At 37.0% G+C, this 23887-nt stretch overlaps 2 protein-coding genes across 2 annotated transcripts in view; one reads left to right on the top strand and one right to left on the bottom strand.

Annotated features, from left to right (window-relative positions):
- CWC27 (CWC27 spliceosome associated cyclophilin) overlaps positions 1 to 10105 on the bottom strand; it is a 93011-nt gene extending 82906 nt beyond the window's left edge. The window contains exons 1-8 of the mRNA XM_084225959.1: positions 9855 to 10105; positions 8952 to 9048; positions 7366 to 7478; positions 6020 to 6163; positions 5199 to 5297; positions 4936 to 5039; positions 3894 to 3963; positions 1332 to 1411 (exon numbers count right to left, since the gene is read on the bottom strand). Coding sequence (XP_084082085.1) covers positions 1332 to 1411; positions 3894 to 3963; positions 4936 to 5039; positions 5199 to 5297; positions 6020 to 6163; positions 7366 to 7478; positions 8952 to 9048; positions 9855 to 9896 — 749 coding nt within the window. The 5' untranslated portion in view covers positions 9897 to 10105. The remainder of the gene's footprint in view (positions 1 to 1331; positions 1412 to 3893; positions 3964 to 4935; positions 5040 to 5198; positions 5298 to 6019; positions 6164 to 7365; positions 7479 to 8951; positions 9049 to 9854) is intronic.
- SREK1IP1 (SREK1 interacting protein 1) lies at positions 10105 to 22998 on the top strand. Its single transcript, XM_084225960.1, has 5 exons — positions 10105 to 10316; positions 12741 to 12788; positions 14375 to 14515; positions 16717 to 16795; positions 19144 to 22998. Exons 1-5 carry the CDS (start codon positions 10304 to 10306, stop codon positions 19331 to 19333), a joined length of 471 nt encoding a protein of 156 aa, XP_084082086.1. The 5' UTR covers positions 10105 to 10303; the 3' UTR covers positions 19334 to 22998.
- The last annotated feature ends 889 nt before the right edge of the window (positions 22999 to 23887 follow it).

Below are 23887 nucleotides of genomic sequence, written 5' to 3'. Positions count from 1 at the left end.
ACCCCACTGCAGTGCTGCATCAGCTCTGGGGTCCCAGCACAGGAAGGACAGAAATCTGACAGAGGGACTCTGGAGGAAAGCCATGATGATGATCACCTCTCCAACGGGGAAAGGCATGACTGTTCAGCCTGGAGAAGGGAAGACTCCAAGGACGCCTTATAGCATGCAGCCTTTACATCCTTAAGGGTAAGATGGTGGGTCTGTAAGATGGGGAAAGACTTTTTAGTAGGGCCCATTGTGAAAGAGCAAGGGGTAGTGGTTTTAAACCAGAAGATGATACATTCAGACGAAACATAAGGAAGATGTTTTTTATGATGCGGATGGTGAGACACTGGAGCAGGCTGCCCAGAGAGGTGGTGAATGCTCCACCCCTGGAAACATTCAAGGCTAGATTGAATGGGGCTCTACACAACCTGATCTAGCTGAAGATGTTTCTGCTCACTAAAGGGGGGCTGGATGTGACAAATTTTAATGGTTCCTTCCAAACCAACTAGTCTAGGATTCTAAGATAAGCATATTCTTGGAGTTAACATATTTTCATGCAACTTTCTCACTTTGTAACTCAACTGTGATTAAAATCAGAATTTATAAAGTACTAAAAATAGATAGAGGAGAAAACCAAGTTTATTTAAGCATACAGATTTATGATTAACCTGATACTTTGTTTGTTCTTTAGATTTGGAAAAAAAAAGATATTTTCAAGCATAACCAGGGTTAGAGGGTTGGGAAAAGCAACTGTCTGGAATAATCACAGCAAAGAACATCTTCAACATGAAGAAAACTTAAGTATCTTTAAAAGTTTAGGCTATGCAAGAGATAGTCTAAGAAAGGACTCTGGTAAAGACAGGTATAAAAGGGACTGTCAGCTCACTGCCTCTTCCAGAATGAAAGTTAGAATTTACAAAATACCACTAGTAGCATCCAGGTTCAGAACAAAAAGGGGAGATACTTCTTCCAGTAGTGAAGAGGATGGTGTGGACTGAAACAGTGTTACAAGAGACTTAGTACACACTTTGAGGAGAGCACTATTAAAAGTTATTAAATAGATGAGCCACATCAAACTCTGACAGTCCTCTGAGGTGAAAGCTGACAGATGCTGACAGACTACTCAGGTAAACTTTATATTCACTCTTTACCAGGCATCCACTGATGGCCAGTGGTGGTGACAGCTTAGTGGGTTAGAGAAATATTTGGTCTGATCTAGCACTGGCACTCTTAATTTTTTAAAGAGTAACGTGAATTGACATTTCTTAAATGAGTATACGTGCGGATAATTGGGTATAACGTACTGAAAGTAGATCTGTTCTAGAAATTGGAAATCACATACTAACCTTTTGACAGCAGGAACTGAGCTAAGATGTGGATCATCCTTCAGGAGATCATGACTACTTTTACTTTTTCCCTTCATGCTCTGTTAAAAGAAGAAGAAAAAAGTTATTATTCATTTCAGTTTAAGAGGCTAGATAGTAAAAAAGAATTATGGTAAAAAGAATCATAACTTGTTTCTTTTTAGCTTTAGCCCATCCAGTAAGCATAAACACTTTTAAGAACAGAAGGAAAAGAAAGTGTTCCAGAAAGAGAAACATCAAACTAACTCCACAGATTTATTTTTGCAATAGTAATGCACTTAGTTTTAAAGGACAGAGAAAGAGGGGAAAAAAAATATTGTTTAGTCATGTACAATCATTACACATCATAAGATGGTAGGTCTAGCACAGGTACACTTGAGTGAATAAAGAGGTAAGAACTTAACTTTCCAATAATGACGCATGACAACTGAAAGAACCACCATGTACAAAACAGTACTTATTAATTGGAAGAATGCTAATTAGACCCCTAAGGCAAAAAAAATTAACAAACTGCAGTACATCAATCTGGAATACATAATTTAATGACACCAGGAGTCAAATAAATCTAATATATAAGGTCTTCAGGCAGAAAACCTGCAGTTAGAAAGCATCCTACATGCTAATCTGAAAAAAATATTCTTAATTTTCAGATTATTTTTAATTCAGATTATTATTAATTTTCAGAAAATCTCTGCTACAGGAACAGTCTGTATTGTGACCTGTACTGTGAATGTCTCCACTGCAGATGTATTGTCTAATGCTTTTGGGAAGACATTAGACATGTGGACAAAATCTTACTCATTTAAATGCAACTAAAAATTTTTTATTATGTAGAAAACAAAGACTAACACATTCAGCAACATGAAAAGATAATTTCTTCATTAAGGAAGAGGCGGTGTGTTTGGAGTGGTAGTGGGGCTGTGTATGGCACAGTACTCCAAACAGGTACAGATAATAAGCAGTCTGGACACTGAAGGCTAACACGGATCAACAACCAGTGGGGGCCCTACAGCCAAATCCCTGACTGCACTAATAGCCTGCATGGCCATGAGGAGTTTTACCAGAGCTTCTCTGCCCTCCTTAAACAAGCAAGACTTACTGCATCTAGCACCCACAAAAAGCTCATAGGATTCTAAGTCTGCAGGTGTCAAAGGATCTCAATAACAACTCTGACCTTCCACTTTTATCAAAAACAGAGAATGCAAGTTGGTGCTGATATTCATGAATTTCAACTTAAAGAGATTAATATAATGTCCAGAAGTACAGAGACACTGATCTAGACCTCTTATGAGCAAACAATGAGGTATCAAAAAGAAGGTTTTATTTTGTTACAAAGAATGAAGATTAATTCTTTATAAAGAGTTGTTTTGGTTACTTATCTAGCTACGAGCAATCCAGAATTTAGTCAGGACAAATAGGCAGATGAGATTTTGAGGCTAAGCTGAAAGAAAGGGAGCATTAAAACACTGAAACTGCACTTATCATGAAAGAAGCATTCTATTTAGATAATTTTAAACTGAAAACAAGTATTTGGCATGACAAGAAAGGAAGTCCAAGCAACTGAGTCAAACCCAGTATTACAAGCCAGATAAATAGCAAGAGCAAAACAGTAGATGAGCATATTAAGGTAAACAAGTAAACTTTGTCTGACTGGAAAGTTGAAAAAAAAAAGAAAAATAATTAAAGCTGCTGTTGTAATAAATCTCTACTATCATTCTGACTGATATCATATCACTATAATATTGTCCATCATTATTCACTGTTTTCCTTTTGTATTTTAGCTAACTTCTGAGGACTAACAACCACTTTTTCATTTATGTGGATCCAGGATGCAGGACCATGTAGTCTGATCACTAACTGAAGCAGTGAGGTACTGTAGAAAGCCTAGGAATCTAGGGAAACAACTTGGTCAGCAGTAGAAATGAAATCAGAAAATTATTTAAGAAATCTTTAAACTAGCCGTATTTAAGTGCCAAGTCAGGGAAGGAAATGTTAGACCAAAGATTACCTGTGCAATCCTGGAATGTGAACATTTCACTGTAGTGCACTACCAAAATATAATAATGGGCTATTTTCTCCACAATAATCACACTTCATTTTGCCCACAGATGGATGTGAGCAAGAAGAAGCATATGTAAGAAAATGGAGCTAAACATGCACAGGAAATGCTTAAGATGATCCTCAGTATTCAAGTATTTTACCATATAATTGCAATCCTAAATAAAGGACTTGCAAAAGAATAAAGTACCTATTGCTTCCATGACTTTTAAACAGCAGACGTAGATTTATACTATAAAACTTTTTGCTCATGGAAATGTAAAAATTCCATGCAGTAACTGAAGGTACCCTCAAAATCAAAAAAGCTCAAAACTTCTGTTTTTGCAAAATGCTGTAACAGCAGAATCCTAAAAATAAAAGCAACTACTATTATTATTGTTAAAAATGCAAACGTAAGAAGAAGACTAAAAACTTTAAAACTCTCTGTAAACATGCAAAAAAGGTAATTAGGTTGAAAAGACAAAAAATGATAATTTGGTACAATACCTGACTAACTCTACTGACTTCTTCCTCTTCTTCTTCAGCTTCTTCCCCAAAGGAAAGCAGGTTAAAGTTTCTTAAAGAGAAAAAAGAAAATTTCTAGTAAAATTTTAAATATTGTCTTAGTAACATTCCATTAACTTTAAAGACATTACTTTCACGGTGTACATGACCTTTTAAAAAACTTTTTGTCCTGCTAAATGTACCAATTCCAACCAACTACTGCATTTTGCTTTGCAAAAAATCATAAATATTCAGAAAAGCATGTTGTATTATACTCCTGAGATAAAACAAGGATAGCAAACCATCAGTTAGGACACAATTTGAGAAATCCTGTCTTGACTAGCTCTCCCAGATTCTTGAGTGCTGACAGTTCTGTTGTATTTTTTTTTCAACAGAGCAGCATTCAAGACACAAGATTTTCAAGATATGACAGCTCAGAAACGTATCAAATGTGCACACACTCACAGAATACAATTAAAAAAATTATGAGCTATATTTTTTTTTCAATAATTAATTGTTCACACTGTTGGAACCAGTCAGTTGCAACGTTCTATTTTTATGCAGCAGAACTGACAGCATGCCCACTTTAGAGTTCCTATTACTTTTCATTGCCTGTTTGTGAATTTTCATCCACAGAAACTAAAATTTCCCATGTCAAAATGCCTGCCTTTTGCTCAGTACTTCAATGTGGGATAAATGGTATCTGATAAAATAAGTTCAAAAAATCCCAAACAACTGAGCTGTGACCCAGTTACTCCTACCAGTAGGTTTTAACTGCAGTGTCATCTCAGTCAGATGACTGCAGTTTGTGGGACGTAGGAAAGATAAACTACTTTCTATTATTTTCAACAAACTATCACCATGCGTGAAACAGTTACAGATCAACAGATGCACAGTAACATTTCAGTCAGAGAAACTAGATTTGCTTGACCCACCCCCGGGAAACAAGGAAGTGCTTGTAAGGAAGAAATGGAAGTAAAAACCTGCCAAGCTACAAATTAAAGGTGAAAGAAAATGAACCACCATTTCTGTTGCATATATTTACTTTGTGCCTTTTACTTTGGACTTTTTAGTTTCTTCTTCTGGTTTGTCTTTCTTCAGTTTTCTGTTTGGTCGTGGGATAATGTCATCAAAAGGATTAAATAAAACCTGTTTAAAAAACAGTATTTTAAACACATCTTTAGTAAATATTTTGTCATTAAATAGTTCAATCTTTTAAAACAACCTGTAAAAGGACAAACCAAATTTTCTGAACACTATGCACAAAAGAATTTTAGAATGCCCCATTTCAAAACAGAACACACTCACCTCACTACTTCTTATTTTGTGTGGACTTAGAGGTCTCTCTTCCTTGTCAACTTCTACTTCAGCCAGGCGCAACATGTTATATATTGTATCCCCTGTAACCTGGCAAATTTACAAAGAAAGGCTTGAAAGTTCATGACTGTAATTTGTGTTATTTTTTATGCAAAATACAAGGCAATTATTACGTAAAAAATTTTGAAAGTACAAGTGCTATAGGAAATGTTGTAAGCATGTAAGACTTCTAAAAGAGAGCAAGTACAACGTACAAAAGTTTGGGTTTTTAAATTTAATGGCAAAAGTTGAAGGAATACAGGTGGTTTTGAGAATGTAGGCAGATGAAGATGTTGAAGTATTACTGTGAGCTATGAAACAGGAAAACAAAAACCACTGAAATAAAAAAATATTTATTTTATTTTCTTGTAAGTAAATCATGAGTGGCAAATTCATCTCATGTTTTTCATCTTCCTGACTCTTCTTGGGTAATCAGAATCTAATTAATTCTAAACGGAATTTTCTAACATGTCATTAGTATTAGATGAACTGATTAATGAAAGAGCCATGATAATACAAATAAGATTATTTAAAGGCAGCACAGCATGAAAATACAATTTAGAAGAATAACAACAGCAAAACAGATAATAAGAGGAACAACCCACAGAAACATTTTTGCCAGATATAGGAAATAAAGAGAATGGAGAGAGCATAGAAAGCACTGAAATAAATTTCAAATGCACATAGCAGCAAACAATACCAAGCTGGCCTTCAGAGAAACTTGTAGCAGCTTCTGTCAGACTTAAACTGGGACTCCAATTCATGTAACAGACCTTTCCAAAGATTGTGTGCTTGTTGTTAAGCTCATCTGCACGACCCAATGTAAAGAAAAACTGACTCCCGTTATCATGGGGCCCAGCATTTGCCATAGCAACGAGTCCTCTTCGATTAAATCGCAATCGCGAGTGGAACTCATCCTGGTAAAAGCAGGACAGAAAAGAGAACAACTTCAGCATAAAACTATCTTTTCACTCCTTTAGCTGCAGCATGATAGGAGATAGAAGTAATATAACATCAACATGCACACACAATAAAAAATGTTGCTAGTTTTCTTTTGAATTCAGGCAGTAATAAGTCCCAAGTATTTTGAAATTCAGTGCCAGAATTATACTTAAAAGTTCCTACTATGAGTGGCAAAAATTATTTTTAGTCAGTATTTCTAATCCCTAGTGCCTATAATGATGCAAACAAATGAACAATCTTCAAAAGAAACCATAAACACACAAACACAACGAACAAACACCAAACAAAAGATTAGAAACTAAAATATCAATAACAGAAAGACACATTACTAATTGAAAAAATTCTAAGCTCTGTCTTGTTGATTTTATCTTTTTTCACTCATTACCTAAAAATCAATTGTTATTCATTGTTTTTATTTGCATTTGTTACGCCCCAAATATTAAGAAAATAAAAAACATTTTAAAAAGTAGCTGCATTTCATACACTTTTTGCAAAAATACTATTCTTGACAATCACTGTATTTATTTGAAAAATTAATTTAAATCTTAATTCATGTAAAGTTACTAAAGGCACAAAAACGGGTTGTAATAGTAGAGTAATGCAAAAATCCATAGGAAGCACATTTTCTGGAATTAAGAAGACAAAATAGGACTCCTTTCAAATCAAGGAGAACATGATGAATACCACTGTACTGTCACAATGCTAAACACTGCAATACTGAGATACCACTACTTTGAAGCAGCAATGCTACTACAATATTGGTAATTTTTGCTTTGTTCTCTGCTCAGGTACCATTCCCTCCCACAAACTTCAGGCTCGCGCTAGATGTAAAAGTCTAGCTGCAAGAAGATGGAAGGGCCAGAAACAGGCTTTGCACGTTCAGTCACAAATTAAAGGTGCCTGCACCACCTGAAATAAAACAGTCCAGCAGAACAGAACACAGCTGTTGAGTCCACAGGTTTATCATTATACCAGAACAGCTAGATCTAAGAACTCTCAATATAGAAGACCATATTCAAACATACTGAAGCAGCACTTGAAGGCAACTACTGCTCATATATGCATTTCATATAAGATTTGATTTTTCAGAACATGGTAGGAAGCACAATAGATAGAGAATACCAAACAAATTAATGTGTAAGTTATAGATACACACCTTGAAAGGAGCTCCATAGACTGACTCTCCTCCTGATCCAGTACCAGTGGGATCACCCCCTTGCACAATAAAGCCAGGCACTACTCTGTGAAATATTGTGTTATTGTAATACTCTAAAAAGAAAGAAAAAGAAGAAAAATGAAAAAGATATTAAGTACATGTAAGTGGTCCTAAACCCAAACTTTCATATAGATCATGCAGTGATGTCCAGAGACTGAAGTTTCAGAAAGCAAATACTGTAACTAGATTCTGCTGTTGGCTTCTATTTGGTTCCTTTCTATTCTCCACAGACTTATGAAATCACATCCTGTGGTGTCACATGTTTCTTTAGCAAAAAATCCTGCCCGTCACTGACAAGATGACCTTGATGAATTACAGTATTTTCAGCTTTTAAGTAATGACACTATCAAAATAACCAATTTAAAAGGAGAACTAGAACTACTGTGCTCTATCCTGGATGAGATCTCACATACAACATTAGCAATACCCATATATAGATGATTTGCACTTTCACTCACCAGCATAGTACACTTTTCATCACCTATACTGCAGCTGAACCGATAATTTTTGCAGAATGAAATACGTGGTACATTTTGCTCTCTAAGCTATCTTCTTTTAGCTATTTATCTGATAGAGATTACAAGATCACAAGAAAACAAAAGGAATAAAAACAATACTTTACCTGAACCAAACCCCTGGTTGATATAATAATAATAATAAAAATAAAAAAATCTGCAGCATGCTGCAAGACAAAGCAAGTTGTGCAAATGTTGTAGCATAACTAGACACAGTCGTGGATGGTCCTAGCTGGGATATTAATGAGAATTACTTAAATGTGTTACAAAGCACAAGATGCTATGCAGCAATTAAAAAAATAAGAAAGGAAATAAAGCCCACTGAGTATACATGAACCTTTATCATGGGCTAAGAAATTCCTTTACCAGTGCAAAAAGTCTCAACATGAGGGAAAAGAGACTGGAGAAAACAGACTGGATCTGTGCTGGAGGCACAAAGCCTAGACTGCTATTTTTGTTTAACAGATGAAGGCGAAAAGAACACTTCAAAATTCTACAAATGCTTAAATGGGAGAATAATACAAGTTAGAAAACATATAAAGACATCAGGTCTTTCACATATTTTTGTTCCAGTTTTTTCAGTAGGGAGCTTCCCATTCTGGTACCAGCTACTTCAGTGGAAAGTTTTACGGAGCTTTTATCAACAAAAAAATACAGTAACTGAAACATTAGGAGCACTCACGGAAAAAAAAAATTGGTAGTGTAAATTGTGATGTAGAAATGAGAATTTTGGAGAATGTCCAATATTGCATCACTGCCATTTCATGCACACACTGAAGTTGTTCTACTTTGTAGATATTTGCTGGAAGTATGTTGTCAGCTTAATTTGAGAAAACCATCCAAAATTTTTACTTTTTTTTCTCAACCAGCTTTATTGGTAACCTTGAAAAACATTGTCCAGGTGTTAATTAATAATTCCTAAACATAAATAAACTTACTGACATGCTAAAGTCAAAACATAATTATGACCTCTATTTTACAGAAAGGGAACAAAGACGGCATAGTCATTACCTTCCATACATAACTGGATGAAATTTCTGCATGCTTTTGGTGCTTCTTTTGACCATAATTCTATATCTATCTCTCCTGCTGTAGTTCTCAGCAAAACCTATAAACATATAGATAAATGCAGCCTCAGTTTTGTTGTAACTTAGTCACTGATCAAAGAGTATAACTGCCTTAAAAAAGTAAATCTCAATTGGTTATATTTGTAAGAGTGGTATATACTTAAGTGTTTCAGGTAGCTACTGTTAGTTCTAACTAGCATTTCCAGAACTTGAGATACAGCTCTGAATCAATATGTATAATAAAGATGTATCATATAGCTGTAATAATATACATAATAATATACATAACATAATATAACGTGGCTGGTGCTTTCTAGAAATTTAAGATACCCTTTATCATTTCTATAACGAAACAACTTGGGGGAAAAAAAACTCCATAAATATCCAAAGGTATCGCTCTTACAAGGAACATCATTACATTCAGTGAGAGATCATAACAAAATGAAGGAGGTAAGATATAATCGGGAATAGAGGAAATTAAAAGCTCCGAGGACTGTTCTATGTCTCCAGGCATCACGCATCACGCCTCATGCTTTAACTCCAGCAGCGTCAAAGAAGTAACTTTTTAACCAAACCAATCTACCACAGAAAAAACGACCTCACCATTCCCACTCACCACCACCACCACCACCACCGTCACCACCACCCTCACCACCACCACCACCATCACCCTCACCCTCACCATCACCACCATCACCCTCACCACCACCACCATCACCCTCACCACCACCACCACCCTCACCACCACCACCACCATCACCATCACCCAGCCTCGTGTTCCTCTCACCTATCCCCACATAACTCTACAACATACAACTTCTCCAGGATTTAACCCTGGCAGCCTCACCTTCCCGTTGGTGGGCGGCTCCTGGATGTAGATGTTGCTCATGGCGGGGACAGGACCGGCCCGGCCGGTGAGCCCTCCCCAGCGACCGACGCCAGACCCCGCTTCCCCGCCAACACTTCCTACCGCCCACAGCCGCCCGCCATCTTGGGCGCCCGTATGCAGGTCACAGAAGGGGGGGATGAAGTTGCACAAGCCGGAAGAAAGGATGAAGGAACGTGTCCTCGGCAGGAGTCTCTCCGAGATTCACTGAGAAAGAACGTGTCTTAAGAAAGATCCGCAGGCTTCTCCACACATCTCTGGTCCCTCACCGTGGCTCCCGCCCTAGGGGTGCTGAGGCCCTCTGCCTTCCCTGGCAGTGGTACGGTCCGACGGTGCGCCGAGCTAAGCCTTCCGGCGGGGACGGGCGTCGCTGCTCGTGCGGGCCGGTCCTGTCTGGAGAGAGCGGCGGGATGGCACTGCCGGGTGAGGGGCGCCCGCCCGGGACTGCGGCGGGGCCGGGGCAGCGCCGGCCGGCTCCGGCCCGGCAGCCTGGGGGCGGGCGGGGCGGTGGACAACTGGGACAATTGCACGGGAAGGGCCCGCGGCTGTGCGCGGCACGGGGAAGCGTGCGGGGGCCGGCGGGCGCTGCTGCGATCCGTGCTGCCGGGGGCAGCGGCAGGGAGAGGGAGATGGAGATGGGGATGGGGATGGGATGGGGATGGGGATGGGGCCGGGCTGGGCAGGGGCAGCGCTGGGGAGCTGCGGGCGAGTTCCCTTGGCGCTGCGGGGCCCCTCCCCGAGCTTCTGGGTGACCCAGCGCTGCGTTCTCATCGCCTCCTCTGAGATTAGAGCTCCGAGGTTGTCAGACGTGTCTTCTCTCCTCCGCTGTCGTTCTGGGTTAGTGCTTGTGTCCCAGTAGTGAGTCAGGGCAGGCAGAAACACCTGCGCGATTTGCAAGGTGTTGAGGCCGAGCAGGATCGCCATTGCTCCGTAGTGTTTTCTTGCCCTGAAAAGCGGGGAGTGTGTGGTTGGGGAGCCGCGGAACAGGCCTGAGCTTAGGTGATCTGCTTCTCTCATGAAACGAAGGCCTTCACAAGCTTGTTCCCATTCTAGAAGGGGGTTTTGAGGAATACGTGTTTGCATTCAGAGGTTTCCAGAAGTTTTCTTTTCAGTCTTAGGCTCCACTGAATGAACGAAGTCCTTAGTTCTGTGCCACTTGTTAATTGTCTTGAGAATTAAGATATGGGAAGAAGAAGGAGTGAGAAAGGAAGCTTCTTGCAATGAGTTTTGCTAAAATTTCATCTAGTCTAAACCCTTGCTTCTAACATGATTATTTAAAGCCTAAAACAGTACTAAAATTTCAGTTCTAGCAATTTGTTAGGAATATTTGATTTCTTGTCATCTGCTGGGTGTCTCTTTTGGAGATCCTGACTTACATAGCATTTCTGTAGTGTGCACAAGACTGTACTGAACTCCCTTGGCTGGAAAACCAAATCTTTCTTTACCTATGGGTCAGCTATGCAGTGGGGTTGAGACTGACTCAGAAATATTTCAGAAAACTGGGACAAAGTAGGTGGCTTGGGTGATCTTGTTTTCTAGTCCCAAGGAGTAGTGCTGGTTTGAGTGTTTTTTCTGATGTGACATTGCAAGTTACAGGTATGCTTTTGATTTTTATTTTGTGACTCTTTCTTCTATGTTCCCTACGTCCTTATCTCATTCATGGGTGTCCTTCTAAAGGTAGTCACAAAACAGGTACCTGAACACTGCTGACCTTGAAGGGAATATGGAATACTAAGGGTTTGGGATCTGTAGAAAATAATCTGTTATAATGGAATGTACGGATTTTTTGTTGCTTGGCTTTCCAACACTCTTTAAGGCATACACTTGAGTTGTCCAAGTTTCCAAGGAAGTTTTTTCAGTTTGGGGTTTGAAGGTTTCTGTTATTTTGAGTAGAATTTTCTAAAGAGAGTGCTTATTTCAGTAAGTCATAGTTTAAGTTTAAATTAATGGGACCAATGTACTCAGTTTCTGATAGTATATGACTGCTTAAGTTGTTGGTGTTTTTCTGCTGTATTCAGTTGGGAGAATGGCATCCTTTGATTTTGGGAATTCAGTCACTTTCATTACCAATTGCTTAAAAGAGTAAAATTAAGATTGATCTTTTGGGGGGTGGGGCAAATCCCTGGTGGTTCTCCTGAATTGTGTCCTACTGTGTCTGTTTAACTTAACTGTTGTCTCACATGGGAGAATCACACACTTTCAATACCTAAAATTTGCATTATTCAGATCCTTCTTCCTGCTTAGAATCCAAACTTTTCTGTTACTGTCTTCACTTTCTCACACATTTGCTTTCTTTCATTTTTTGGTTTTGCTGTCTTGTTGTCTGGATTCAGAATAATTTAATAATTTGCTGACTTTTTAATTTCCTTTTTTGTTTTCAAGGATGGATTTTTTTGATTGGTTTGGTCTTTTTAATTGCCTTGTAAAGTCAGTTCTTGTAATTAAGATATAAATCACTTCAGAGTTTCCAGGGAATGCCTGTCAACATCCTTTGACTGCTAGAATTTATATTGTGTACTACAGATCACTGGAATGTTAGATGTCTATTACTGTGTTCATACTGTAACTAAACAAGTGGAAACGCCACAATAAATCAAATTAGTATTTGGCAATAAATTTTGTAAGACTAAATGATCTTTAGCAGTTTAAATCAGTCAAGTGTTTTCTGGTAGATTACTGCACAGAAGAGTAGCCTTAGATATGCAGTTTTTTAAAGAGATCTTGGTGTGCTTAATACTTGTGAGGGGTGATCTCTTCTGTCTGTGTATTGACATCATCAAGCCAAATTTGAAAGAAACTTGAAGGCTCTCTTCAGCAACACTTACTTGGTGAAATTTTCTCTTTCAGGTGGAAATAAGGATAATATCAGAGCTGGATGCAAGAAATGTGGCTACCGTAAGTCTATAATAAGCAATATGAAGTTACAGTGTTTTCTTCAGTTTATGGTGTTGGTTGGAACTGCCTTTTGAGGAGAGGGGAAAGAAATGAAAGAAGTATTTTTCCTTGTTGCCCAGGCATTTGTCAGTTTAAATTATCATGTTGTCTTTCTTTATTTAGTTCATGTTTGTTCTCTGGTTTCTCACACTTATCAATGCTCTTTGAGTGTCTCAGCAAAAATATTATGGTATTATATTTATACATACTACATTTCAATGCAATTGCTTGAGAAATTTTGAATTGAAAGCCCCTTCTTTGATGCTGAGATGAGCACTTGTGCTTCTTCTGAATCTGCAAAGAGGCAAGCATTTCAGTTGAAGTTAAGTCCAATATAATTCACCAGAAAAAATAGTTTAAAATCTGTATAATCTTTTATTCTAAGAAAATATTATTTTGTGCATTGTATATTTCAAGAAACAGCTACCTTTATTGATTGCAAGTTCTGCAGTTGGAATTTAGCTCATGCTTTGGATTATACACTGATTGTAAATATCTGTGGCTGCTTTTCTTATTAATGGAGACAGGTCTTAGTGAAGATTTCAAATTTTTAATCACTGACTCATATTTTTAGAACATTGGAAGAACAGACACTGTTTTGTACTGAATTGTCTTGAACTTTTAGCACAGTGAGTTAAGCTGTTTAGGTTTTTTATTAGAGTGTTATGTTGAATGACAGGAAAAAAATTTTCTTCATTCTTTTACTTCAGGCTTTTGCAACAAATTTTGTCAATGATTTGCTTTGTGTATCTGTTCTTTCAAAGAACAGTGGATATAAATATAGATTTAGTGCTTTCTTTCTACATGCAGCAGGTATCAGAATCTTTCTGAAAGAGAAGGAAAACGTGTAGTCATATCACATGATCCATGTTTATATGTTCCTAAAATCTGTCTTGAAGGTGTAGGTAGGTAGTCATCATCCTTACTAAGAGCATGAGCTTATTTCAGTTACTTATTTCAATTACTGTGTCTCCCAAACCATATCTTCCTTTTTTTAAAATTTCACTTTTTTTTTTTATTTCAATGAGTGAATTCAGCACAAGGTTTCTAGCTGGTCATGGTTATCAAGATGTAACTTAGAAAACTAAAAATACTGGTCAGGCAGTAGTTTAGTCAGTATTAAGTGCTGGCTGTTAAAGACTATGTCTCATAAGCAAATAGGATACTACAATTTCACTAGAGGGAGTTAAGCAATGCAACACTTACTGTAGTTTTTGAAATATTTCATGCTATCTTTTCAGCTAGTTTCTTAAGAAAGTACCTAAGACCATTAAAAAATAGAAACTAAAGTTGAAAAAAATCTTCAAATTAGCAGAATAGGAGAGAGGCCATAAAGCACAATTAAATAGAAGAGCATTGCACAACCTATCAAATTCTTGGATAGGGTTTTTCAAAGTAAGCTTTCTCCTGCCCCTTTCACAGATCACAGCCTACCTTTTTTCCTTTCACTTCTCAAAACTGAATAATACAAAAATCAATGTTCTTTAGTTTTTAATGTTTTTTCTGGTAAATTGTAATTTTTCTTTCTGTATATTTATTTTGTTCAGCTGGTCATCTGACATTTGAATGTCGAAACTTCCTCCGAGTGGATCCTCAAAGAGATATTGTTTTAGACGTTAGCAGCACTAGCAGTGAGGATAGCGAGGAAGAGGAACTACAGAGATTACAAGCCATGCGTGAAAAAAAGAGTAAGGTGTTTTTGTGGGTTTTGGATAATAGTCTTCTGATGTGCAGGGACTCTCATCCATTCTGCTAAATACTTTTTGTTCTTTTAGCCTGTGATTTAAAAATAGGTCTTTTACTTTATGTATTTAGACTTCGGAGGTTTGATACACCCACACTCTTTTAGTATTATGATTAATTCCTTCTGTAGGAAGTTACTAATGTACCTGTTTGGAATATCTCAAAAGGGGCTCCTAAATACAAGAGATTAACTGATCTTTTTCTAAGAAGCTGCTTAGAAGAAAGTAACATGGGTGTTCTGAGTTAATATTTTGATTATGACATGTAGTTAAAACATCTTCTAACTACTTAGTAATATGACACCTGAATTTCTCTCCAGTTTCTAAGTAGGATTTTGACTGAAACAGCTAGTAGACTGGAATTCAGTCATTCACATTTTGAGAAGTACTGTTCTATATTTGGAAGGTCTGAGTATCAACTCCTTGTCAGAGTAAGAATAGATGAATTGTTTATCAGGTACTTGAGTTCATTTGAATTTGGACACCAAAGAGGTTGTGCACCTAAGTAAGCAAGGAAGCTTCACCTCACTGTGTTTTTAAATGAATGAACATTCTTCTCCTCTGCCCTTCTGTTTTTCATCATGTTTTGTTCTTTTGCTCTCGTGTGTGGTAACATTTAGTTCCTACAGAAGATGCTATTTAGAAAGGAAAAGGGGTAGATAGAAGCCTATAGTTAGTTGAACACTTCAAAAGAAATGGATGGGCTGTTTATCAAGAGTGCTGAATTGGTACTGCAGTGGTACTTTCTTGGAATAAGTCTCTTTGGAAAAAATACCACTTACTAAATATTTTTGAATGTAGAGGCTGGGTTTTTTCAGTCTTAAGCTTATTGAAGATGGATATCTGCAGGAAAAGTAGCTGTTTACTTGATCTTCCAATATTCCTGTTTTATTATTCTTTCCCAAATTGTGGCTCCTGCATATGTTGTAAGGAGATGTGTATCTGTCAGTTATCCAGGTGGAATTTTGCCATTTTCTCATCTTCTCAAGACTTTGCACTATTTTCTTTAAACAATACTGCTTGTTCACCCATTGTCATTCACATTTTTTCATTGCTCCAAAAGTAATTTGCTCTTCTATATCATACTAAATTATTTCATGTTCCAATCCATAACATAGAGACCAATAATTTGTGTTTCTTGTAACAAAGGAATAACTACACCAGCATTCAGCCATTATGGAAAGGGTCGTAGGAATAAAAATGAAATATTCAAAATTTGCTGTCTTTTTTAAGGATAAATTGTAAAGGCAGTATTTTCCTGTTAGCTGAATGTGTATTTATGTGGTGGATTTGCCTTTTAGAGGGATCAAAAGTACTTTTTGAACTGGTATAGAAAAATCTAAGGTCAGAAATTTATCAATGTCATAAAAACATTGCTTGTAAGTGAAATATGAAGTCATGATACCACACTGTAGAGCATTAGGGCAGGGGGCTGACACAACCAGATGAGGGGATGACTGTTTTGGTGGTCTCTGCAGGCATCACATTGACAATTAACTCAAATGTGTCTCAGTTATGGCATTGCTGTTTGTGAAGCATGAAATAGGGATATGTGGAAGTAACTCAGGGAAGCCTAACAGAATATTAGTTTCTTTATTTGTTCTAGTTTTCAGACTTGGACATGTATGTTAAATGTTTAAACTGTTAAAATACAGAAGAATCACAGAATCACTGTGTTGGAAGAGACCTTCAAGACCATCGAGTCCAACCCATGCCCTAACACCTCAACTAGACCATGGCACTGAGTGCCACATCCAGTCTTTTTTAAACACGTCCAGGGATGGTGACTCCACCAGCTCCCCAGGCAGACCATTCCAGTACTTTATCACACTTTCTATGATAAAGAACCGATATGAAAACCTGAATCTGGTGTAAATGTCTAGGAAAGGGTTTTTTGCTACATTTTACAGGCCTTCCTTCATTCTTAGTGCTTAGATCAACGTCAGTACAGCATAAGTTGTGTATAAAAGTCTTGCTGCTACTGCAATATATTTCTGAAATTGCTATACTAACCAGAATTTGGGGAAAGGAAAATAAAGCCTTTTAACAAGAATTTTGTGGTAACTTGACATTGCCATTGAAGCTACTTTTTGCTGCTGATCTTAATTAAGACAAGTGTTTTGTAAACTTTAACTTTCTACCTATAGATCTAAATGAAGAGGAAGAAAAAAAGAAACAAAAAAGAAAAAGCAAAGAGAAAGCAAAATTAAAAAGATCAAGGAAAAGGTAACCTTCACACGCCACTTTTCATTTCAAAACACAGCTTTAGAAATATTTTTGATACTTGTGTTTTCTCAGGAGATATTGCTTCTATTGATGCAACATTATTTGCAAGTACTTTTTCATTTGAAAAGTTTTCTGTTTTCCAGTGAGAACTGACTAATGGTAAGGTAATGGTAAAATAATGGTAAGGTAAATGTACTTAGATTAGTGGTGTAGTCACAGGCTTTCTGCTGTGGAGTGAGGATCATAGGAGTCTTGAAAGCCCTAGCAAGCTGCAGGTCTGCAGATAAGAGAAGGCAGAACTGCCTCTGACTGTCCAACTCTAGGCAAGCTGTGATGGTAAAAGAACAAATCAGGAGGATTGTGGGGTTGGACCCCAGCCTAGCCAAGGTGGAGAAGGCTCTCTGAAATTCAGAGACTGTAGAGTTGTTTGTGTGCAGACATGCCTGTGTAAGCACACCTGTAGGCACACAGGCATATGCTCTGAGTAACTCACAGTTATCAAAAGGGAAACTTCTGTAATATTGAACAGGTGTTGAGTTTTAGTGTACCTGTTAACATAGAAGCTTAAAAACAGTGTTACTCCAGTTTCAGAGGAAAATATCGTAATACCCCAATGTATTGTGGATCTGAGTTCTGGCCTGTGGACTGACTTGTTTTTTGAGGTTTTTTTGCTTTTTTTAAAGTGAGACTATAAATGAAACTAATGTTTCGTCTTTAAGACAATTGATAAGACAATATGCCAGGAACTGCACTGGAATGTATAAACTGTAAAATGTACATAGAGACCACAAGAAGGTGTCCCCCTCCAAAACAGAGAAACAGGATTTAATACCTGTTGTATTTGCATTTTTCCTTTTCCTTATTTATGTTGTGTAGCTTAAACTTTCACTTTTGAAGACAGCCCTTACACTTGTGAAGAAGTAGAAGAGAAAAGAGTCAATCTGGTTGTCGGTTTTGTGAGAAACGAGCCTCACTCTTTAAAATTTTTAGAAGTTTAATAAGGGATAAAGCAAAAGTAACAGCGCTGGGTGCACAGCCATAGCCAAATGCACGTGGTTAACTGTAACAACTTTTCTTACATACTTTTTCATTGCATTGGTCAAATGTATATTCATGAAGATCATACATATTCAGACATATTCATTTGAGTTTACATGTCCCAGGAATTATTTAGCTTAGTTCAACTCCTGGCCCCATCTTAGAGAATGTGCCACAATGCAGATGTGACTTTGAGAGTCTTGTATTTTATTTCCTCACAAGGCCCCCTGGTCTGTGGTTTGACAGCTACTGATAGCCAAAGGGTCAGTGGTAGATTTCTCCTTGCTCTTTCAGTGTTATTTGCCTGGTTCTTTTCAGTGTTATCATAAAGATGCTTTGGCCATTTTTACAAGTATTTTTTTTACAAGTAATTACAAAGAGCTAATTAATATTAGCTATTTCACCATTGTCAGTTAGTTAAAAAATAAAGGCATTAGTTATTTTTTCACAACTACAATTACATCTGCAAAAGTCAGTGTTATAATATACAGCACATAGCCTCTATTTTAATATTTTGTGAAAACTTAAACTATAATATATATCTATCACACAAAAATATACAATCTACACAGGGATTAGGGTATTAACCTTAAAAGACTGACAAATTATACCATATAAAAAGCAGTTAAAAAGAGATTACAAACTGTACTATATCAAAATAATTTGCAAAAGCCCATACACAATAGTGAAAGCCAACAACTACATAGTTATCTATAACAGTTTTCTTTACATTCAAGTAATAGTTAATCAAGTAAACTCTTTAGTATTCATGAATATTTAATGACTTATTGTCCTCATAGTTTATTTATGTATGTAATCACTTATCACTGTTGGTTAGAGACCAATAGTATGAGCTGCAAGAACATAAAAATTTTTCATAACAGGTTCTCTTAGATCTTGCATCAGGGACGTATATCTGAAGGTATTAATTAGCATTGTTACACATCATGTGGTATTTAAAAAACAGAAGCTCTATCTTGTTGTTATACTGTATTTTTTGATGGTCTGTACTCTTGGTCTTTCTTTTCTCAAAGATTAAAAGCCCACACAATTTGCCTTTTTCATTTTTTTAAAATCTGTATTATAAACATACTGCTTTTCTGGCATGAAAGTCGTATTAGAAAAGTCATCATTTAAGTTAAACATGCAGACCCAGATATCATAAGCTTTCCAGTGGATGCTACTGTATGCTACTGTACAAATTCTACACCAAATTCAATTTGTGACATTTCAAAAATACTGACACCTTAAATTGTTATTGTGTCATTTTCTTTCTTTATTACATACTGATCTGCATTTTTTTTTACTAGATCTTCCTCATCAAGTTCAGCAGAAGAGGATGAGCCAAAGTCAAAAAAACAAAAATCACACAAAAAAGAAAAGGAAAAGGGGAAAAAGCATAAATCAAAGAAAGGAAAGCATCATAAAAAGGAGAAAAAGAAGAGACGAAAGGAAAAAAGTTCATCTTCTAACAGTTCAGACAGTTCGAGTAGTGACTGACATGGTGATCTATTTTTGCTTTCACTTCTGCAGAGAAGATGATTTTCCTTTCATAAAAAGTTTATTTATGCTTTGCAATGCTGTTTTAAAATGGGATATATTTTTTTTTGAGAAATCTATTAGCATACATCAATGCATCAAATTATTAGATGGACCATTTTATGAAAAAAATCTGCTTTTCTATTTCAGGTTTATTAATACTAAACCATGCAACTACTTCTTCACTCTTATTTTTAATTCAGTTGTGATTGTGTCTGAAATCCTTTACAATAGGATGTGGTAAATTTCAGTTCACAAGCCTTTGTGTAGAAAGATATGGACTTAAATATGCTTAATGTCAGAATGGTTACATCAAATTTGGAAATTCAAGTGAGATTTTCTATTACCCTTTAAATAAATGTCTGTTTTACACAACACTTTCTACTTACATACATTAATCAGTAAGTGCAAATACGAATCAGTGTTAGGTCCTGAGAGTGGAAGAATGAGCAATGAGAAGCTAGAAAAGATTGATCCTTCAAAATGATCTTTTAAAATCGATCTAGTCATAGACTGTGAAAGATAATTACACATTCTTTTGGCAGGATCACTACAAGCAAGCTGAAAATAAACAGAAGCAAAGAAAAGCTATCAATTTTTGAATCCTTTTTCCTTAGGTTTTGTCCTTTTACAAAATGTTATGGCTCTTTCATCTTTGACATTGATGTAAAGGTTTGGATATCAAAACAGGACTTCTAGTATTAAACTTTAACTATTTCTTCATTCATGTCTATTGTTACTAGCTTCACTTTGCATGAATCACTTTTGAAGGCTAACCCTGGCATAACTCCTGCTGTTGTACAGGCCCCGAGTAGTGACTGCATCCCTGCTACTCTACAACCTCCAAAGCTCTTGCAATATAAAGGTGATGCCATTCCCTGTCAGCCTATCTCAGATAGAGAATGAAATGCCTATTTCCAGAAAGAAAGACAAGAATAAAGCACGTGAGTAGTATGTGGGGTGGGCATGCCAAATGCATAGAGTAGTGACAATAGGCACAGGAAACAAAAGCAGATACTTGGTGTTTCCTTCAGTCATCTCTCCCAGGTAGTGGAAGAAAAATGTGCACATTGGCAATTGAGCTGCTAAGCTGGGAAACAAACTGTGCTGTAAAAGGCACCAAGGCCTGGAACAGCTGAATTGAAACTGAATGAAGCTCTTGTTTCATAAATAGCCAAAGGAAATACACATTCACAGCACAAAATTACAGCTTCAACATTCTCTGCAACTTGTGAGACTCCAAGGAAAACCCTTCAGTCTCTTTCACAGTTTAGAGTACATACATTTCTTCAATGTACCTAGAATAATTGAAAGCTACTTTCAATACAAAAAATTTTGTGTAATAGGTATTACACTATTTGGAATACATATCAGATGAGGATGGTTGAACAACAATTCAAGAATACTTTTCTCTTTAAATTCTGCCAAAATTACACTTCATGCTTAGTAGTTTTCATGGTCTTTAGTTGTATTTTAACAATATACTTGCCATCTTTATAAACTTCTGAAGTATTTTACCTGCTACTAGCAACATTCTGCAGTGTGAGGAAGGCAGTTTGTACATCACTGATTGCAATTGAATATTAGTTTCCTGTGTTGATGCTGTTTGGGTTTTGCCTTTTCTTCCGCCTTTTATATGTTCTCTGTATTCTTCACACAAATATTTGTAACTCTGTCGCCTATTATCTTAGTAGCTAGTTTTCCCAGTAGTTCTCCATGGCCTTTCCCTAAGCAGAAAGATGAAACAAATTCCAGAGCTCCAAGCCCTGGGAGGGTTACTATCTGATTCTTCCTGTGAATCAAGGCTGAGAACAACTCTTTGAGATACAGTCTCATGGACAAAGTAAAAGTAGTGCTGCTGAAAGGGGGGCTCCAGAGAAGGGACTTGACCTGGGGGGCATTGTGTCACCACTTGTTCTCCTAATTGGTGCTTTTACTCAATTATGCTAACTTCCTAAAACCTATAAAGATGTACTCACCCCTGGGGGGTGGGGTGGGCTTTTGTGGACATCTTTCCATTACTGCTCCTGAAGGCCTTCAAATAAAGATCCCCTTTTATATTACTTCCTTACTAAAATCATCTCAAGTTTAATTTCCAGGTTGGGCAAAAAGGCAACGGTGTTACCATACAAGCTCTACCACCATTGAAATTTGTATGAATATTACTTTAAAGATTTTGTCATTTGGTAGTGTCAACTTGTGCTGTTTACAGGACTCCTTCCTGAGTATTTCCTGAGTTTAGTCAGATACTTCCTCTGTTGTATTCTCTTCAATGGTATGTGTTGGTTCTTGTGCACTCTGCAAGGCAGCATAATGATGGCCAAACAAAAGTCTTAGCCGTAGGAATCCAAGTGGTAGAACAAAAAGAAAAATAAATTATTTGTGATGCAGTATTATTATGTAGCTTTATAACGGGAAGGTTTTGGCTTCTTTTTCCTTTCAAAAATAAGTCATAGTGAAGAACCATAGCTCAGAATTGCAACAAGGCAATTAGGGATAAAAAAAATTGCAGCATCCAGCTGTGAACTTGGAATGGACTAAGTAACATTTACAGGCTTGTTCTTTAAGGACATGAAAGCTGCTGAGATAATGCATATTGAACTCTGTATTTACTCAGTGCTTTTGTAGTTGACAACAGGAAAGAATGTCATAGCTGCAGGCTCCTCTGAAAAGTATCATGAGTAATGAATCTGACATGGTGCTTGTTATCTGTTTCATGTAACAATCAGTTCTAGGAACTCCTGGGATGTATTTTTAGAAGATCATCTTTCACAATTCCTCACATCATCTCTCCCCAGTCAAAAAAGGACACAATCTCTGTATGCAAAACAGAATGTCACACATGCCAAACTTTTTCACTCAACTGATGATTCAGTGCTCTGAAGTCTCCACAGCAGAGCCAGTGTTGAAGCTGCTAAAAGGTTTTACTGACATTGCCATGTCTTGGGCAGCCAACCTATCTTACCTTGTGAAAATTACCACACATCAGACTCTCTTGGGCAAACACACACTTGATGCCTCTTACTACAATTCCTCTGCCCTATGGCAGTAGTACCTGAGAAAGGCATTAACAGAAATTCTAAGATGCAAATCACAATAAGTAATAATAAGGGTGAATAGAGAAAAATATGTCAAAAATGGTTCTGTAGTAAAAATGCCAGCACATTTATACTGTTCACAAGAGATTATAGTATAACAGTCTATGAAGATGAATTGAGGTAATAAAGAAGAACACAAAATGAGGTGGTGGTAGCAGAAAACAAAAGAGGTACAAGAATAAAGAAACCAAAGAGATTGGGGGGGGGGGGGGGGGGGGGGGGAAGGAGAAATTATTTGAGAGAGAAGACCAGAAGAACAGGTTTATCTAGAAAAGCAGTGTTATAGTTTAAGTAATAGCAATAAAGGAGAGAAGTCTGAAAAGGCTGTTTAGTAGAGTTCATTTTAACTTCAGCAAGATGTACTCAAGATGTGGTTTAGTTTTCTGTGTAAGCTAAATATTTGTCCCACTGAGAAAGTGTACTGTGTAGGAGTGATTAATCCTTATTTTTCTGTATTGTATATTTTCCTGAGGCTTTAATCTAGTGTAATAGTTTATATAAAATATCCTTGTAGAATTTTGACCATCAGAGAATTTTAACAAAGAATAAAGTTGACCTGTAAGAAAAACATTGTATATGTTATTAATTGTCCAGGAGTAGATTTAGACTGAAAATTGGTAGAAACTTTATTTTTGTCAAAAAACTGCAATCCCAGAAGAGCTAGAAATATCTTCTGGAAGAGGGACCTGAGTACATATAATGGGTCAAAATGAAGATATGCTTGCATTAGCCAGCAACAGACAGGACAAACAGGAACAGGTGCTCTCTTGGACACCAGAATTCCCATTACTACTGGTACTTAATACATTTTTAAAAAATGGAAGTGAGAGAAATACCACTCCAAGGAATTTTACAGATGACACAAAATAAGGTAAAGACTCAAAGTACTAGTGAGATGGAGACTGTTCAAAGCTAAGTGAGTTCAGGCTGGAAAATGTCTAAAACTGGCAACATGAGGCTAGATCTGGACAGCAGATTATGCATACAGTGGGAACAGCCTAAGTTGAAAAAAACCTAACACCACATTAGAGGGTACAACCACCAATTAAAGAATAAAGGTATACCTTTTCAAACATGGGAGTTTTGTAAAACTGCTGCAAGAAAATAGAATCTCAGGGAAAATAGTTTTGGATTTGAGATGAATTATTCCACTGCAGAACAGTTAAAAGTCATTGCTATAACTTCTGCCACACCATAATCCCTAGAAAATATGTCCTGCCCACCTATATTTAGCCCAGCTCAGTTCTTTTTGAAGCAGAAAAGATTGGTTGTGCTGGTAAAGGGTAAGTTTTCCTGCATGTCAGTCAGTGCCTTCAAGGTCCTAGAACTTAAAACAGGACCACAAACTTCCCAAAATAATGCTATAAGTCTCCTCATTGACTGGAGTAACTTACGACTAAGTACAAGTAGAATCAGG

This window comes from Fringilla coelebs (genome assembly GCF_963513975.1).
Source record: "Fringilla coelebs genome assembly, chromosome: Z".
In the NCBI taxonomy this organism is placed as follows: Eukaryota; Metazoa; Chordata; class Aves; order Passeriformes; family Fringillidae; genus Fringilla; species Fringilla coelebs.
This window is presented reverse-complemented; position numbering and strand designations above follow the sequence as displayed.